This window comes from Chlamydotis macqueenii, chromosome 1, assembly GCF_036417535.1.
Source record: "Chlamydotis macqueenii isolate bChlMac1 chromosome 1, bChlMac1.mat, whole genome shotgun sequence".
In the NCBI taxonomy this organism is placed as follows: Eukaryota; Metazoa; Chordata; class Aves; order Otidiformes; family Otididae; genus Chlamydotis; species Chlamydotis macqueenii.
Genome location: NC_141556.1, coordinates 66,201,471 through 66,220,370, shown reverse-complemented (window position 1 = coordinate 66,220,370; position 18,900 = coordinate 66,201,471). Strand labels below are relative to the sequence as shown.

The window sequence follows — 18,900 nt, the reverse complement described above, 5'->3', positions numbered from 1 at the left end:
AAGGTCTTTTATAGTATTTCAAGCTTTCTATTCTGTTTACAGGATCAATTACATCCACACCCCAAAACAAAAGCCCACAGTTTGGGATTGCATGAGCATATTCTAAGAAGTGCTTTTATTACAGTTTCCATTGTTTGGATATGTTTTGCTTTATATTTTCTTCGAACTTTCTGGCAAACAGCAGCATATTGATCCTTTTAATCAGAATAAATTCCATTCTACTAGGAAGAAATGTAATAGCAGTGTCAGCTGGGTTGTGCTTTGCTCTTTTTTTTTAGGAACCTTTTCCTACAAAAAAGTTGTAATACATTTAGCTAATTTTTGGATGCTATCTTCCATAGTAACATTTTGAATGTATAGCATTTTGTGAACACTTTGAATACAGAAATAGAATGGCCGAACAAAAATGCTGTTTTTTCTATAATTCTTCTGTTGAAGAAACTCAGTGACAATTCAAACAGGAAAAAGTTTGTTAGAGATTGTAATCTTTCCATAGGAGAGCCTAGGCTAGTTGTGGTGGAAGTCTTTTTTTTTAAAAAAAATATTTTATATTATGTTTAAGCAACATAATAAATTTCAGTGAAATGCAAAGCATGTTTTTAGGATGAGACACTCTTCAAAGGGAAGACAAGTAGTCTATTTTTCTCTAAAGAGAAGTGTTAGCTTTAGATAAATGTGTTTATTATCATTCTGCCATATATATTTAATCCTGGTTCTAACTCTTGGGTTTTTGTACCTATTTGTTTTTCAGGCAGCAGCATCTGTCCAAAGTCCTTAATATTGTCTAGATCTTGTACAGCGAGTGCCACAACTGGGCTTGTTGAGCAGAATGTACACAATGAAGCGGCTCAGGGAATAAATGGAAGTGTGCCAGTCAAACAGTCCCCACGTTCAACTTCAAATCCAAAGCCACAAGGTAAGTAGTCTCAAATATTTTGGTTAAGGAAGTTAACTCATCTGAGAGTTTAAAAAAATAGAGGACCTTAAAAGAACTGTATTTGTCAGAAAGAAAATAGGTAAAAGCTTACTACTGAAATAAAAATATTCTGTAAATGCTTTATGAATCTGTAATTTCTGATAATATTTTGCTGAAAAAAGTTCTCAGAAGGAAAGTTGGACTTACTAATATATTACAAACACATAGGTCTAGCTACATTTTTAATCTCAAATGTCTAGTAATTTGCTGTGCACTTCCTGCCAGGCAGCAAGTGTTAAATTCATTCTCTGCCCAAGAAGTGGCTAGTAGGTAGAGATGGGAGAACGTGTGTAAGCCCCTTGTTTGTCTTGAACTATTGCCAGGGCTTTGTTTTCAAAAGGATTACTGTATTTGAGCTAGAAGGTTGTGATAGTATTTTTGAATTGGAGGATTCTAGCAGAGTTCAAGAGGAGCCCTCCCACAGGAATATGTGGAAAGATGGTGACTGTGTTTGTGTAGTAAAAGCTGACCAATAATGTCTGCAGAGTAGAAGTAGGTTTCCCTTATTCCTGTCCATAAATAGTATGTTCACTTTTAGACTCTAAGTAGGTCAATCTACGTTGATTTTGTCTATCTAAACCTCAAACCATCTTTTTATGTGGTCTTGTCAGTAATATCGATGATTCTGTTGAGGTAGATCACAACAAAGAGTTAGTATGTTCTGGAAATCTTGAACTCAAAGCGATTCTGTATGGATTTCTTTTAGGAGTGACATGCAATAGGAACTTCATTCATCTCAAAAGTTAAAAAAAAAAAAGAGTGAGTTTAGAAGACAGATATCATGATCCTATCCTGCTCAGTGAATTGGATTCTGAGACACAGTACTAATATGACAGAAACTAGAAATACTTATCTAAATAACATATAGAAAATCACATCTAAATAACATATAGAAACTAGAATCACATAGAGTCACCATGTAGTGGATATAAGATCTGTGTATCAATTAACCGGAAAATGCATCTTGAAGAATTTAGCATCAGTCCTGAGTTCTTCTTAGAGTTAAGGGGGGAATAAATTTATTGGAGTGTCAAGGAGTGTTTACTTAGGGAGAATGAGAGCAAAATAAAGCTGTATTTTTTGTATTGTTTGTTATTATAGAACTTTTGCCAATATTGTTCACTAAACTAAGATGTTTTTATCAGTCACATGTAAACATTACTTATCTGAATAGTCTTTCTGCATCAGTTGCTAGGTCTCTGAAATGTGTTCTCTGAAGCTAAGTTAACGAGAGAACACATGTTCTTCCTAAGAAAAATATTTTACAAACCTGTTAATGGATAAACAGAAATGGGCAATCAATAAAAAGATTTTAAGCCTTTCAAAAGCAAAGCCAGTCCACTTATTATAGATTTTAGCTGTTAGATAAATTAGGAGTTGGATATTATTGGACCCCATTCATTCAAGTAGTTACGCAGCTGTTGTTGCTCGTTCCTAGCCATGACTTCTGTGTTTGTCAAAATTGCTTCAAAATGTGGCATAGCCAGGAATAGTGTTGTAGTTTAAGTGGTGCAGCTGCAGAGATTATATTCGATAATACTGTTGTAAATAGTATTTTGTGTCCGCTTTGTTCATGGGCCTATGTCTTTCTCCATTTGTTTCTATTAAATATATGCATCATATCAAAGTTATATAGTATCTCTTTTTGGCCTTTTTATTTAATTGAAGCAAAACAAAATAGAATGAATGAGATAAGCATTTGGGAGTCCAAACAAACTAAATTGCTCTAGTGTATTGGTTTAAATGTGGTTGCTAATTTTTTTAATAACTTTTCATGTACAGGATACAGACATATTTTTGGTTTATAGTAGCAGGAAATGTTTTCCCAGGCTGTTGTTCTAGTCATGCAAATACTAAATGTCCTTTCATAGTAAAACAAAACAAGATGACAGACCTGAATTGTAATGCCAGTATCTTTGGTTGTTGGTGAACTAATTGCAAAATGCATCTAACCTACCAGAATGTATATAATTAAAATGATATAAAGATAACTTTGTGGTTGCATTACAAGAGGAGTACAGCTATTTTCAGTAAACTTAGCTTTAATAGAGGAAATGGAACTTTAATATAGAGGAAAAATGTACAAAATCTTGCACTTGAAGTGAACCCTGGACTCTGAACCTATTTTGTCTGCACTTGGTCTCTGAGAAGTAGGTTAAATATTTGGAAACAGATCACTCAGGGCAGTTAGATCAAGTGAATAAATTTCTGCACAGAATCCAATATAAGAGTCCTTCTTTTAATTTTCATTTTTTTTTCCTCTGATATTTCAAGGAGAAAACAAACTAGCTGTCTAATACACTGACAGTAAAAGAGCAATTTTTGTTCCCCAATAATTCCTTCCATCAACAATTTAGCAATTCATATGTCAGATTTCTGTGTTGAGTGCAGTTTGATTCATGAAAGTCTTTGCAAATTTGGAACAAAGCCTGAAACTGACTGAAGGCCGATGAGGGAGCTGAGCAAAGAAATCAGGACTGTGGAGAAAAGCAGTCGCAGTCTGTACCAGCTGTGAAACACGATGTTTCGCCTTTACATCAATGCAGTGCATTCTCTGATAATCTGGACTAATCCAGACTGGAGGTAGTCAGTGGAAACAGCAAAATACGCTGTTGAGTTCCAAGGTGAATATGATGCACAAGAGATAAAGGAAATTTTTAGATAATTTTAATTTTGTCCTTACCTACAAATAATTGGGTAGTGACCTGAACCTAGCAATAGCAGAATAGCAACATGTACAAATTGACCAGTTTTTCTAGTTTCTTCTCTTCCCTGCGCTTTCAATGAGTAAATAAACTCTCGCATGAATTTTATATGATGACAAATTACTAAATACTGGGCACTGAAACTATTGTCTGTACCAGACAGTTTTCTTCTAGCATGGAAAATATGTTGAAATGTCAACACTTCAAAGCAATGAAGTGTCTTGTCAGTTCAAGACTATGCATCAATTGCTCATTTAAATTTTTCTAATGAGTGCTTAGGAGTAATTGTGAATCTCCTGCTGAGGCTGAAGAGGCATTTGTATTTTGGTTGGAGATGATTTTCCACTCCAAAAGATGGCCAGATTTTGCTATTGTGAATTGGTATGGACACAAAGCATTCAACATGTAGACTTCAGCAGTCAGTTTTAGCTGACTGTCTACTGTGTAGCATCAATCCTGTCCTCCTTTCTCAGTTAAGTGTAACATAGTCTGTGGTTTTGAAGCTATTCAGTAGTCTGGGAGAGAAAAGCTGAAAATCCTCCTACAGGTCTAGGATGTAGATTATACTTCTCTGGCAAGTGAAACTTGTACAATTAAAGGTGAATTGAACTAAAACTGAGAGCTTTCTAGCTAGACTTCTGCAATCTCAGTGGTGCTTTAAGAAACCTGTAGCAATGTCTCTTTTATCAACACAACTGCTGAATTCTAAATATTATCTCCAGGAAGAAGAAACATGAGAGAACAAAGTGCATCTAATGATTATTGGTCTTCTTTCTTAATATATTATTGGAAGATACTTGTTCTGATGTGGTATAAAAATGTGGAAATGTACATCCTAAAGAGGAGATGACTTTTTGTCTCTTTCTGCTGAATCTAGGTTATTACCTATTTCGTACTGTTCTTGCAAGTGTAAAGCTTTGCTGTTTATCCAGCTGTGCTCATTTGATCTTCCTGAAGGTGATGGAGCATGTGAGGAGGTGATGAAGGATGACTCAGCCAGGAGACCTGTAGTTGCTTACCACAGGAACTTTTAACTATGTCTTTTCATTGAATCAAAGCATAGCAGCGTTTTTAACCAGTTAAATGCATTACTTTGTAAGAGAAGAGATAAACGGCCTTTGCTAATATGCTTTGGAGTCAGCAAAAGTGATTGCACCTTTTTGGCCATTTGCAGAATTTACCTCCCTTTTCCTCATGTATATATACCAAGTTGAATGCACAGCTAGGCACTGTAGCTTAAATCTTGATTAGATACTTTGGCTAGCGTTATACAGTAGCAGCTACCTGAGGATACTGAGGGATTTTCTTTGGGCAGAATATGCAGTTGTTATCTCCTAATAAGCTCAAAATTCTACAGTATAGAAACAAGAGTATTTGTAGACTAAAACAGAGCTCTGTATTGTGCAGGGTATTACAATGGACTAGTCTTTTCTTTTTTTTTTTTTAATTTAAGATCCTTGCTGTGTGCACATTGAAAAATAATCTGATTGAAACAAAACACTACAGAAGTACATTGAGGGGAGGATTAATGGAATCTGTTTTCCATAATCCTTATTAACAAGGTTGACCTTACAGGAAAGTTTGAGGCTTTTTTTACGCTACTGATTCTTTTCTTTTCATTGATCTTGTGACTGTCATTTTCCTTTTCCTCTATTTCTAAAACTTGCAGCAGCAGCTGATTAGGGGAAATGCTGTCTGTTAGACAGTAGTAGGGAATAAAGAAGAAAATATCTTGCACTAGTGAATTGGCATGGCTGTTTGCTTTGTGGTTCTCTAAAGACATTCTAGGGATTGTCAATATACTGGGATTGTCCAGTTTGACCAGAGGTTCCTCGTGCTTGCCCTACTGAAATGCTGCTAAGCTAAGGATTTTTCAGTAACAGCTGCAGAAGCGTACGACGCCTCCACAGAATGTCCTAGAATTTGATTTTTTTTTTTTGTCCCGGTGGATCCAATATAAAAATAGCTTCCAACTAATTCCTTCTGCTTTATCAGCAGACATTAATTCCCTCAAGTCTAGTAGTTTTAATATATCCTTGTGAGGATATTAACATTTTATGAGATGTGCAAAAGAAGTGAAGAGATGTATGAGTCCATTAAATAAGAGAATTCACAGGACCATGAGTTATACAAGATCCATGGCAAGAGCAAGCAGTGATTCCACAAACTAGCATAGTGCTGGTCAGTAAATCCACCCAGTGTCCCCTTTCCTTCTGTCTTCTCCCTGGGGGAACGGCAGTACCCACGCTCAATTATGTGTCCTGTTTTTTTCCCAGCCTGCTTGTGTCGCATTTTTCAGCTGTCCTGTTGCCTTTGTCAGCGCAGCAAGCTATTCAGCGCTTGGACTATTATCTGATGCCTGTTGGCCTAATTCTGCCAGACCTTCTCCAAACTCCCTGAGAAGAGGGAATATAGGGAAAGCTGCTCCACCGCACTGCAGCTGTGACTGAGCAAATGTATGCAGCTTCTCACGAGAGGCTTCAGTTACCACATATACTCAAGCAGTTACACAATTTAATATTCTGCTTGTTTCAGGATTGCATTGTAACTCTTTGAAAATTTCAGTATTTTAAGTCGTCCTTTCTGCACTGCAACCTTCCCCAAACTTGCTTTTTTGCTTGTGTTAATATATATAATGTAAAGCTTGAAAGGACCAAAGATAAACATATACACAGTAAAAGCATCTGATCTACAGTAATTCCTTTCCTTCTCCCTCTTATTATTTCATAGCATCATAGAATGGTTTGCGTTGAAAGGCACCTTTAAAGGTCATCTAGTTCCAACTCCCCTGCCCTGGGCAAGGACCACTTCCACTAGATAGGTTGCTCAAAGCCCCATCCAGCCTGGCCTTGAACAATTCCACGGATGGGGCATCCACAACTTTTCTGGGTAACCTGTTCCAGTGCCTCACTACCCTCACAGTAAAGAATTTATTCCCTGTATCTAATCTAAATCTACCCTGTTTCAGTTTAAAGTCATTACCCCTTGTCCTATGACTACATGCCCTTATCAAAACTCCCTCTCCATTTTTCTTGTAGGCCCCCTTTAGGTACTGGAAGGCTGTTATAAGGTCTCCTCGGAGCCTTCTCTTCTCCAGGCTGAACAGCCCCAACTCTTTCAGCCTGTCCTCATAGGAGAGGTGCTCCAGCCCTCTGATCATCTTTGTGGCCCTCCTCTGGACTCAATTCAATAGGTTCATATTTGCCTTATGCTGGGGGCTCCAGAGCTGGACGCAGTACTCCAGGTGGGGTCTCACCAGGGCAGAGTAGAGGGAGAGAATCACCTCCCTCGACCTGCTGGCCACACTTGTCTTGATGCAGCCCAGGATGCGGTTGGCCTTCTGGGCCGCAAGGGCGCATTGCCTGCTCATGTTGAGCTTCTCGTCCACCAGCACTCCCAAGTCCTTCTCCTCAGGGCTGCTCTCAATCCATTCTCCACCCAGCCTGTATTTGTGCCTGGGATTGCCACAACCCATGTGCAGGACCTTGCACTTGGCCTGGTTGAACTTCATGAGGTTTGCATGGGCCCACCTCTCCAGCCTGTGAAGTGTTCCTTCTGAATGACGTCCCTTCCCTCCGGTGTGTCAATTGCATTACACAACTTGGTATCATTGTTAATCTTGTGGAGGGTGCACTCAATCTCACTGTCCATGTCACCAACAAAGATGTTAAACAGCGCCAGCCCCAGTACCAACCCTTGAGGAATGCCACTTGTCACTGATCTCCGCTTGGACTTCAAACACTGTAATTCTCCAACACTGTAATCTCATTATGGAAAGCCACCAAATTTGTCAGGCATGATTTGCCTTTAGTTGATATGATTGAAGTCTTAGCTTTTTGTGGTACATTCATTTCTTCATAGAGTCCCTCATGGTAATTTAAGACTGCAGCTATCACCACAATCTCTCCTAAGTGCAATTAGTTTATTGGGAGCACAGATAAATATTACCTTCTATAAATTTAATGTAAGGTAGAGATGGAAAGTGGTCCTAAATCAAGTATTCCTTCAAGTTTATCAAAGTCTAGTGATAGTATATTTGAGAGAATTTTTTCAACAACACTTTCAAATGTCAGGTGACAGATTTTAAGCTAATTCCTGTGGTGTGCAGGTTTTCCAGGGTAAGTCAGTAAGCTATTCTAGAGTCAGTGATGTGAGGAATGTGGCTTTTTCGCATCCATCTGTTGTGTATCCTGTATTAGTACTTATTTTTCTACCATGAGAGTTGCACATGATTCCTAATGGCAATTCCTGTCCTTCTTCCCTTCATGTTTGCTCCCTGGCAGATCTGTATAGTTACTGGAGGACCAGTGCCTGTGGCCCACCGGAGCACAGTGCCTGTGGAGCAGTGGTTGAGCCCCTGGGGCCACTGGTTCCACTGGCAGAGCATTGCCTACTCCTGTCAATTTATGACTGCCTTTTATTAAAGGGCAGATATAATCTTTATTTTTCACTTTCATATCAAATGCTTTCACTTCTCCCTGCAATACGTTTTGGGCGTGTGTACAGGAATGAGCAGAGTTGTGTTCTTGGGAATTAAGGACCTTTCCTTTAAGTCTCGCCTTTTGATGGAGCCGAAGGTGCGTTGCTGTCATAGCAGCCCTGCCTGTGAAGTGCTTTTGCTGCCTGCAAATGCTGCATAGTTGCTTAAAGGGATAACAGTTAGTTAATTTAAAGATTCCCCCAGCACTTGTGACTTTAGTTGCTTTATATGTCGCCCTGTCTTTTACATCCTAGCCACTGCTGCATTAAACAGTGTCTGATTATTAACAATCTGATTAGAAGGACTTACGGTAGGGATTGGGAAAAAGCAAGAAGAATAACAGATATTTTCAGAGGGCTAGGTTTTCAGCAGTCTAAACAGACAAAGGTTCAGTGAGTAAAGGAAGCTCAAAGCTGAAGGCAAATACCTTTTCCACTGACTGTTATTACTGAAGTCACGAGGGAGAAGATAAAGAATGAGAGCACAAGAGTTTTGGAGCAGCAATTTAAATCTTTCTCTTGAGCTCCACAGCACAGCTAGATCCTCTGATTATGCTTAATTCTTTTTTACAATAAAAATTGCATTTATGGAGGCCACATATGTGTGTACTGCAGTACAGTATAAAACCCAAACAAACGGGAAAACCCCCCAATTTTCTAGCTTGTTAAAGTAGCATGTGGTTCGGCTTTTATCCAAGAAATATAACAAGATGTCTGATAGCAGACAATGCATAAAAAACTATATGAAGTCCCTGTATTGATAAAGCAACTTTAAGGTTAAGTAAAGCAGAGAACATCTCTTCTTTATTACTGTAGTAAGTTCTTATGCAAAAATCTCATCTATGTTCTGGCAGTTCAAAGAAACATTTCATGAGCAATTGATTGTTTTTGTTGTTGTTCGCAGTGCCTCCAAAGCCAGTTCATCTGCAGAAGGTGTCACCTGTTACATACCAAACCCCTAGGCATAAAGCTTTATCAAATCAGAAACCAAGAATGGAGGAAGACACACCCACCCCTGTTCCTAGTGTCGCAAAGGAAAAGTCCAGCAAAGTGTCAGATCTCATCAATCGTTTTGAGGGAGGCAGGTATGTAATAGAATTTGAATTGGTTTGTGACTCTGTTGTGTGTGGATTGTTGGAACTTGAACCTATGAGGAAGAACATTGGTACCATGGTCATGCTCAAATCCATCCCTGTCAGAGGAGTTGATGGCAAAACTGCATGTGTTTTGAAATTATCTAAGCCAATTGTATATTTGGCCTGTATTTTTTCATAAGGTGCTAGTCTTAATTTTTCTTAAAAAAAAAAAAAAAAAAGCAAACAAAAAACCCCCCAAAACCCAAACAAACTTGTAGCATTTTTAAAACATCCTGAAAAAGTCAGCAATTTGAAATAAGTGCTGATTTCAGAATGAAGCATTGCAGTTAATCTTAAATTCTTTTGTTCTTGCAGAAAAGAATATTTACTTTCATAAGCAAATAGAAAAACTTGAAATCTGGATTTTCCTTTCATACTATCTTAACCTATTCAGATCATTCATGTGAAGAGGGTGAACTGTACGAGTTATTTGTATTAATATGGCATACATTCTCTAAACTGCTTTGTAATACTTGGTGATTTTGGTGGAATAGCTTGGTGTTCTTGAGTTGTGATACTGCCTTTTACAGGAAACATTTGGAGCTTTGAGAAACATAAGCTACAGTGAACTCAGCTGTCACAAAATAGTGTTACTTGGGTGTCTTTAATTAGATGTACGTGACAAGTATTATAAGCTCTGAAACAGTTTTGAATATATCTGCTCTGCGTAAGACAGTAACCTTCCGGAAAGCCCATGACAGTGGAGCAGTTCAATAAATAGTCCAGTGACAGTTGAGCATTGCAAGTTTTGGATGTGGCTTTCTTGTGTTTCTGAAGGAATGGCCCCGACAGGAAAGAATGCGTGACGTACAACAGAGCATGTCCTGAGGAGCCAGAGTATTAAGACTTTCATTGAAAGAATGTCCCCTCAAGAAAGGGGAAAACTTAATCCTTTATACAGAAGCAGCTGAGCATTGCAAAAGTACGTTTGTCTAGTGGAATAGAAATCATTTTAGAACTTCATCTGCAAGAAACTTCTGTCATTAGGCAGACTTAATTGCACCCTGTCATGACAGCTGGTCAAAGATGGGGAAAAAAAATTACTGCAACACTGGAGGTCCTGTGAATTCTTCTAGCACAGGTCTCTAATCCTGTTATCACTTTGTTTCCCAGTCGTCCTTCAAAGTATCACCCAAGTCTTTTAATAGTGTAGTATCCTCAGAATAACAATTTTATACTTTCTAAAGGAAATTTCTGAACGGTTCATTGTGCCCTACACCAATGAGCCCTATGTTTCTTCCTCCTAGACATGCCTGCTGCTTTGTACAGGAACTTTTTCAATATCATGCCTTTAAAGTAAGCTATAAAGAAAGCAAGAATAAGTTTCTTGTTGGTAGACTTTTAAAAATAGGAACATTTTTTGGAGGGGCCTAGGGGAAGCTCAGTTGCTTTTTGGCCAACATAATTCATTAAGTACACAAAATAATATATGTCCAATGATTAAATTTTCCTCAAGTCAATGATCTCTGCTTATGAGAAACTTCCATAATTACCATGCTGACTTCTGGAATATCCTGCTGTGGCTGTGGAAGCAATTCCTGTTTTTTAAATGAGCTCGGCTCACAAAATGTGTCTTCCATGAAGGTGAACTTTGCTTGTAATTATAGGTCTTCAAATGAACTGCAAACTGTGATTGTCAATTATGATAACATATTTTCATTAGTTTGTACAGCCCACAAGCATGTAAGCATGGCAAAAAGTTAATTAAACCTGTTTGCTGTGTGTATGCAATTGAAAAATGTAAATTAATTCTATGTTGGAGTTAAACTTATTTTTTTAAAAAGTCATAATCTTTACAGTACTAAATAAATACTGATTTGATTTTTTTTAATTTTATGATGGAATATTAAGATAGTGTAAGATATTTTTTGAGCTGTGTATACTAAAGTACAGAATGTACTTACAATATTTGTGTAAACTGTCCTATAGGTAAGGAGTAAACCTGCAATTTTAAGCAGTCTTCATCTTTCCAGAAGATTAGTGGTCCATATTAGGAACAAAATGTTCAAGGGACAGTTATGGTACCATTTTGCAGGTTGAATATGGCTTGTTAAATGTAGTTCAGACAAAAATATATAGCTTTTATTTTTGTTTCAATGATGATTATTTTTTAAAAAACTGTAATGAAGCCAAGTGCTTTTACAGAGTAGACTAACACTTATATTAGCCTAAAATTCAAAATCTCAAAAATAAAACCAAAAAAGACATAGTGAAAGGTATGCACAAGGGATAACATATGCTTAAAGCAGAGATAAAATAAAGAGGAAACAAACCTTCCGCAAAGATGCAGCATGACGAAAGGACGTGCTAAAATAAGGAAACTGGGGGAAGAAATGAGCTAAGAACTTAAAGCTCCTCATGCAATATGCTGAACTAAGGAAAGGGATGTTGAATGTTCTTGAACATTTTCTATGATTTTGTATAATTAAAGGGCAATTAGGGAACAGGCTGCTTGTTAGTTTAGGCATTGGACTGGGACTTGGGAGACCCTGAGTCTATCTCCATTTCTGCCAATAATCTTCTGGGACAGTTTAGGCAAGTTGCTTCGTATGTCAGTGCCTCAGTTCCCTTACGTGTTACTGTAGCTGATAATACGCCTTCCATTTTACAGATTGAGATCCAGGAGGGATGAGAATGTAATGAATCAATATGGATGGCACTCTGGATCTCCTAAGGGAAACTCAGTATGTTTATGTGTGTTTTAATGGAATAATATAATTCAAGTCTCAATGGCCTGAACTTCCTAATATTAACTCAAGAAGAAATGGTTTGGGGGGAATTAGTTATATGGTGCAGCTCTCCTACTCCCCATGTCAGGGATTTTCAAGAACGCCATGTTTAATTTTTCTCTTATCTATGTTTTGTTTGTTTGGTGGTTTTAGCTCGTTAAATCCTAGTGATTTGAAGAAAGATTCCTCTGTTCTCCACATTTCTAAATCTCAAGGAAGATATGGGTCAACACCATCACCTCAGCCAAAACTCCCCTCCCAGCACCCACTACAAAACCAGGGAAACAATAATACCAACAAAACTCAGGTTGCACAGCCACACACAGCCAACGGAGTAGTAGCACAAGACCAGATGGAAGATGAAGACAGGAGATTACCTGATTATGAGTCCGCCATGTCCACCTCGGTTCCAGATAATGCTATCAACAGCAGCTTGATAAATGGGGAAAGAGGAAGTACTTCCAGAGAGTCATTGCAAAGTGTGCCTGCGTATGAAGGACAGACGCTTAACAGCTGCTACAGGACTCCAAGCAGTGATACGCTGCTCCCAACTGAAAATGAAACTCTAGCAATTAATACTAATGTGAAGGAAGAACCGGGAAGCTATGAAATCAGTAAGCAAGATCAACCTGTAGAAACAAAGGTAAAAAGAGAAGTTGTTTCTTTCTTGCTATATTGCTACTTTGTGTATTTTCTCTGTTTCTATTTACAAAATTAAGCTTCCTAGAGCAGGTCAGAAAGTTGAAAATCTTTCAGTTATTTTTCTTCTGAAATTGAAAGTTTGTTACCATTTGCTCTACTGTTAAAAAAAAAAAGGTTATTTTTTTAAAAAATCAGCAAATTGGTCTTAAACTACAAAAAGAGAGGTAAAAGTTTGACTATCCAGTGACAATTTAGTGACAAGCTTCTGAAACTAGAGAGAAAAAAAAATTGCTTTGGCAAATTTTTTTTTGTATTGGTAATTTTATACAGTTAGCCTGAAAAATGACACAAATTGTAGCGCAGGAGGTGTGCCACCAAAAGGATACTGATGTTTCAAATGTGTTCAAATGAGTTTGTAAGAAAAAATTAAAAAAAAAAGAAGGTGGGGGGGAAGCTTTGCTCTTATTTTCCCCCATGAGGTATCTGAGAGTTTAAAAAAAAAAAAAAAGTGAAACTGAAATATGCGTACAAATTTAGCCCTATGCTTCAGCTGTGCCAGACTACAAGGGACACATGTTAGTGGTGCATATAAAATAAAATTCCACATGTAGTAAACTGCAGCAACAGCGCTTCAGGCAGAACTGTCGTGTGAATCCTTAACTTGGATGTAGTTGTCAAGTCAAAGCTGGAGAGGCAGCGGCAGTCTGCTAGCTATTTGATAGATGTGAGGTTCAGAGTATGCTCAATATATGCCTTGTTAGGAAGGAGAACTTAGATCATGATGAATTTGCACTTCCTCATAATGAATGTTTTAAATAATTAAGGGAAATAAGTGGGTGGAAGAAAATGTGTCTTGGGAAATGAATTGCTGAAAAATTGTGCAAATCTCCACTTCTAAAAGTTTGCTTATGCAGTTTGTCTTCTTGTACTGAAGCACTGGTGGCCAGTGAACACCATTAATAGTTCTAGCCCAGCCGTGCTACGTGTGAGTCATGGCAGGGGAGCTGGGCTGGACCCTTCCAGTCTTCCTTTTCATTGCAGAGCCAAACAGCTGAGTGCTGACAAAGCTCTTCACTGCTTGTCAGCAGTACACCTGCATCAGTTAACAACAGACCTCTCCGAGCCCTTGGGTTTGGTTAGCTAGGGGTCATGTATGTATGCATTTGAGGGTAAATTCCGTGTGGGGCAAAGGTGGGTCTCAGATTCTTGTGGATTACAGGATAAAATATCCAAGGTAATGACAAGAAGGCACTGGAATGTGGGGGCTTTCTTGTTTGTTTTGGGAGTTGTTTTTGCCAGTAATGAATGAACGATATGATTCCTGTCTAAACATAAGCCTGATCACGATCCAAGGGCACCTTTAACCTGCCACACCTCTCATTATGGTTCTGTCTCCTGTTCAGTAATGCCTGTTTCCCCTCTCTGTGCCAATAAAGTGCTGAATGCTGCATGGGCAATGCTGTTAAGCTTGAATCCAAGTCACACAGTAAGGTGCTGGCAGCATTTTCATGAAAAAGCAGAACTGGGATGCAGCACTGTTGTAAAGTCCAGGAAGGAACTGGGCAAAGGCTAATGGCAGCCATCTCATCAAAATCTGTCTTTCAGCTGCTGGGTGACCTACACGTGTGATCTGCCCTGTAGTGACCAAGAGTTAAATTGTGAGGTGTAACATGACTGTTACTACATGTATTGTTTGATGGTTCTGGAAGGATTTAAAAAAAAAAGGCAACAAAACCCCCTCCAAAATCAAAACAAAAACAAAAAAAAACCCCCCACCCACTAACAACAGAGAAACTAAAGCCCATGCAGGATGACTCTTAAGTCAGCATCAGTGGAGAACTGAATCTGTAAAACTGAACTGGGTCACAGCAGCACTTCCTGAGATACCAGCTTGCTTGCAATACAAGGATGTCTCCTTTAGTCTAGTGAGATTAAGAAGCATGTATACCAGGGACTGGTACAGGGGCCATGCTTTACAAAATCAAACAACTATTTAGTTTGGGTTAATGCAACCTGTAGATTGAAATCAGCACTGTGGGCGTTTAAGTAGCTGCTGCCATTCTGTCTGGAATAGAGGGAGGGTGGTGAGGAACAGGAGAGGTCTGGTAGAGCTTTAAGCTGTTACTGTGTCTAACTAGCATTGGAAGAAGCAAGAGCATTTAGACAGTCTGTGATTTTGCTAAGCACCCACTTAGTCAGTAAAAAATCTTAAAACTGGGATGCAGTCCAGTTGAAGTTGCACTGCACTGACTAAGAGCACTCTTGTACCCTTTTTAATTAAGCAAGTGTAGGTACAATTGAGTAAAAGCAATAGGAGCAGATGCGTGTGAGTCATAGATAATTTAAATTATGCATCTGATAATACATCTTTTGATACTGGTACAAAGTATCTTCTTCATCTCCTGCATGCCATATTTCCTAATTCAGGGAAGAGAAGAAAGTGATGGTATTGCATTGTAAATGCATAAGTGTACAGCAGAAGTAAACTAAGTCCACTGCTGGAAAGGGTGACTTAAATTGGGGAATGGTGCAAAACCAAAGAAAAACTTGCTTTTTAGACTTAGAAAAGAAAGCTTATCTTGAGATAATCTTGCTCTGACAATTTTTTTTTTTTTTTTTTCCTCATTGCTGTAGATCTGACTAAAGTCAGATTCTTGCAAGTTCTGGAAAGGTTTATACCAAACTTACTAAATTTTGCAGTGTTCTGAAACATTTTCCCCAAATGACCAGAGTGGAGTATGCTTTATTACTCTTATTTACTGTATTAATTTGAAGTTCACAAACCACAGGTATCGCAAGCAAAAGGACAATTAAAAGTGAAAAGTTTCCTGCCTTGCAGCAGAAGCACCTTCTGTCAGAAAACTTGGTTTGCCTAACATGCGGAGGCTGAATAGTACAAGAACATCCCAGTCAATAACTTCCTGAATAACATCTTGTGAGAAATCTGCTCTTAAAGCTAACTGAAGACAAGAAGATAAATGCTTTGATATTTGTTGTGAGACTGGTAGGAAATAGGGATATAGACTGCAGGCATGCCACAGATGGAGAAGAATCCATTGCGCATCTTTATTGAAGTCCTTACTTGATGTTTTCTTTTAATGGCAATGTTGGCCGCTCTGGTGTTTCAGATACAAAACCTGGTGGAGATCCTGTATTTCTAAATGTAAGATGAAGTTTTTATTTAAATAGGGTGAGACTTTATTGCTAGGTTAAGTTTCTGCCAAGAAATGTTTTACTGTTGTGACACTTGAGAGGTTCTACCAACTTCTTTCTGGTTCTACAATTTTATGGTCGTCTTTAGCAACTGTAAATCATGAACAAAGCTGTATATCTTCAACACCCAATATAAGTGCATAAATCCTCTTGAGTAGAATCACTTCTTTAGGGATACCGGGGTATTTACTGCTTTCCTTGCTTGCTGTGCAAGAAACTTACCCATGATTTGTGCAGTGGACTGTTGTATGGCATTAATATGCCAGAAGGTGACAGTAGCATTCAGGATTTGCATTGAAGGTCTTGCAAAATTTAATGCTTTCCTTGATTTCAGAAACTGAGGGCTCGAGATTAAAGGAAAGCTTAAATTATCCTGGAAACTGACATTTATATTCCAAATACTTAGGGAAGAAAGCTTTGGATCCTGAAGCAGCTATGACATGAATGGTTTTCGAGAAGAAAATCTGCCTCTGTTACGTTAGACTAAACTCAGAATTACAAACAAACAAGCACAACATAGATTGGATGTTATTTCTTCAAACTCTACATCTCTCACCCTGTCTGTGTTGCTTAATATCTTACTGCAAAGCCCCTGGGGCAAGGGCTACACCTAAATAGGAATAAATCACATACAGCATGACTGTCATGTTGGTAGGTATAGTTTTCTTGATGGGAGATGGCTCCCCTTTGGTTTGGGTAATAAGTTATGGCTATATTGGGATATAGTTTCATGTAAAATCTGCTTTAAATTAGTGTAATTTTTGCAAGTTTAGGATAATGGAAAAACAGTATTAGGAAATTTAAACACAGATGGAAAGAGTTCCTACCCTCAGCAGCATTTTTTGTATCTCATCTTAACTTCAGAGTTCAAGAACAGTTTTTGTCTCAGTATTTTCTATTAAGGGCAAATTACCCAATCTAAATACACTGATGTACTAAAAGCATAAAAAAATAATAGGAGGGAAATATAAATTTTTTCCAGGAAAAAAAAAAGTGCACGCGTATCTTTCATTTCTATAATCTTATTATCCTACTTGTGAAAAGAGATGTGTGCATTTATGGTTATATCCCGTGAAAATAACTTGTAACTTAAAAGAGAATTAAAATTCCTTTTACTGTTAATGATTAGGTTGGATACAGTAGTTCTTTAGCGAAGCGTTGAAGTTCTCAAAATTGAATACTAACTTCATATTTTCCATAGTTTTTAACGTTTTTTCTTTTAAGAATTTTCCTCCATTATCTCTACAAGGTTTTTCAAGACTGTTTTGTTGAATAGCTGTAATAACAAATGGCTCCATGTCATTCTCACTGTCACAAACATAATTCAGGATTTATTTCCAAATTATATTGTAAGAGTTGCTTCCTGCTACTTAGAATGCCAAGTTTGGGTTTGCAGAAGCTGAGCCCCTTCTTGAGGTCTGCCTGCCCTGAGGCCATAGCTTGGTCACTCTTCAAGGAGGGGTGGGTGGGCAGCTGGGGGGTAAAGGTGCAGCACAGTGTGGTGTGTGCCCCAGTAGAGCTGGGATGGCTGTGAATGAATTCCCTGAAATCAGGAAAGAAATGGATATACACACACATATACGCCAGCTGCAGCACGGGCTTTGCACAATAGTGAGTCTTTCCACCAAATTTGCCTTACTGTATAGCATGGTCCTGCCAGGATCCATACGTCCACCCATGCATCTCCCTGGTCCCAGTTCACCCTGTGTGCTCAGGAGCAGTGGCTGCCACTTCCATCAAGAAAAGCTCCACAGGAGGTGAATACCACTACTAGCAAAATCACTTGTGAGCTGTTGTTTCCAACAGAAAGGAAGCTGGAGTGACCTTGTGAAAACCAGGTGCTTTTCTTTAGATAGGATACTAGAGAAGACACTGAAGTGAGCTATTCAGGGAGGAAGATGGAGCCAGTAGTAGAAAACACAATTGGGAGTTCATGTAACATGTGAGCAAATGTTGAGATAGTGAGGTGGGAAACTGAGGACTTCCCTAAAAGAAAATTAGCAATACAGTTTTGTGTTATTCTGACACTGATTGAACCCTGTAGGTGGGTATTCTTATGCTGGAATAAGAACATGCCACATGATAAAAAGATAACTTACCCGTGGTACGTGTTTTTTCCCATAAGGAAGGTTCCTAAGTCAGGTAGTGTCATTGGTTGTAGAAAGGAGACTGAGGTTCAAGAATTAGGAAGATGTGTAAGGTTGATACTGAGAGGATGGGAAAGCTGGGGTCAGAGCATAGTGGGAGAGTAAGAGGGGTTTGCCCTGACCCAGGAGTGAGGATTAAATGCTTTTTTTTTTTAATTGCTCATTTTGTGTGCTATTTTTCAGTCTGCTGTGCATGATTAGTTCAAGTAATCTTCTGAAAACTGCAGATCAGTTTTGTAGCAGTGCTTCAGAGAGAAAGTGGGGTTTTGGGGAGAGAAAAATAAAATAAAATAAAATTGCCTAGGAACCAGTAGCCTCCGTAGTTTTGTGCTTCAAGCCCACGTGTGATATTTCTTGTAAATGGCTGTACTAAACGGTGTGCTGTAGCTGTAATAGCTAATCCTCCAGCTCCCTGCAGTGTCTCTTGCCAGCACTTAAAATGCTATTCTGTAGGTTACTGTGGTTGCTATGCTGATTTAAAGAGATTTAACGAACAGCTTTGAAGTCACTATTGAAAGCCTGAATTTAGGGAGGAGGCCTGTCACGTAGCAGTGTGACTGTTAGCACTGCAGATTAGAATTGAAATATGTTCAGATTTGGAATACTTACTGAATACTGCAGAGGGAAAAAAAGCCACTGAAGTCCTTTAAATGAAAAGACTGCACTTCAGTGTTCAATATTCTGTAACCCATCTTTATAAATGTTCTTGCAAATGTATATCACACTCTTGTGGAAAGCAGTGTGCGGTTTGAAATCAGAAATAACTCTTTTAAGCTCTCGGCCTTTGTTTTTCTATGAAGACTTTTTATGGTTTGTCTAGAAAATTAGCACTTTCCCATAAGCACTATGATAAGACTACCATTTACTTAGGGA

The 18,900-nt window shown here is 38.4% G+C and overlaps 1 protein-coding gene across 3 annotated transcripts in view; it reads left to right on the top strand.

The window, feature by feature from the left end:
* FGD4 (FYVE, RhoGEF and PH domain containing 4) overlaps positions 1-18,900 on the top strand; it is a 91,109-nt gene that overhangs the window by 45,427 nt on the left and 26,782 nt on the right. For all 3 annotated transcript variants that reach the window (XM_086755093.1, XM_086755094.1, XM_086755090.1), the window contains exons 2-4: positions 752-916; positions 9,065-9,245; positions 12,179-12,668. In XM_086755093.1, coding sequence (XP_086611219.1) covers positions 9,154-9,245; positions 12,179-12,668 — 582 coding nt within the window. In that variant the 5' untranslated portion in view covers positions 752-916; positions 9,065-9,153. The remainder of the gene's footprint in view (positions 1-751; positions 917-9,064; positions 9,246-12,178; positions 12,669-18,900) is intronic.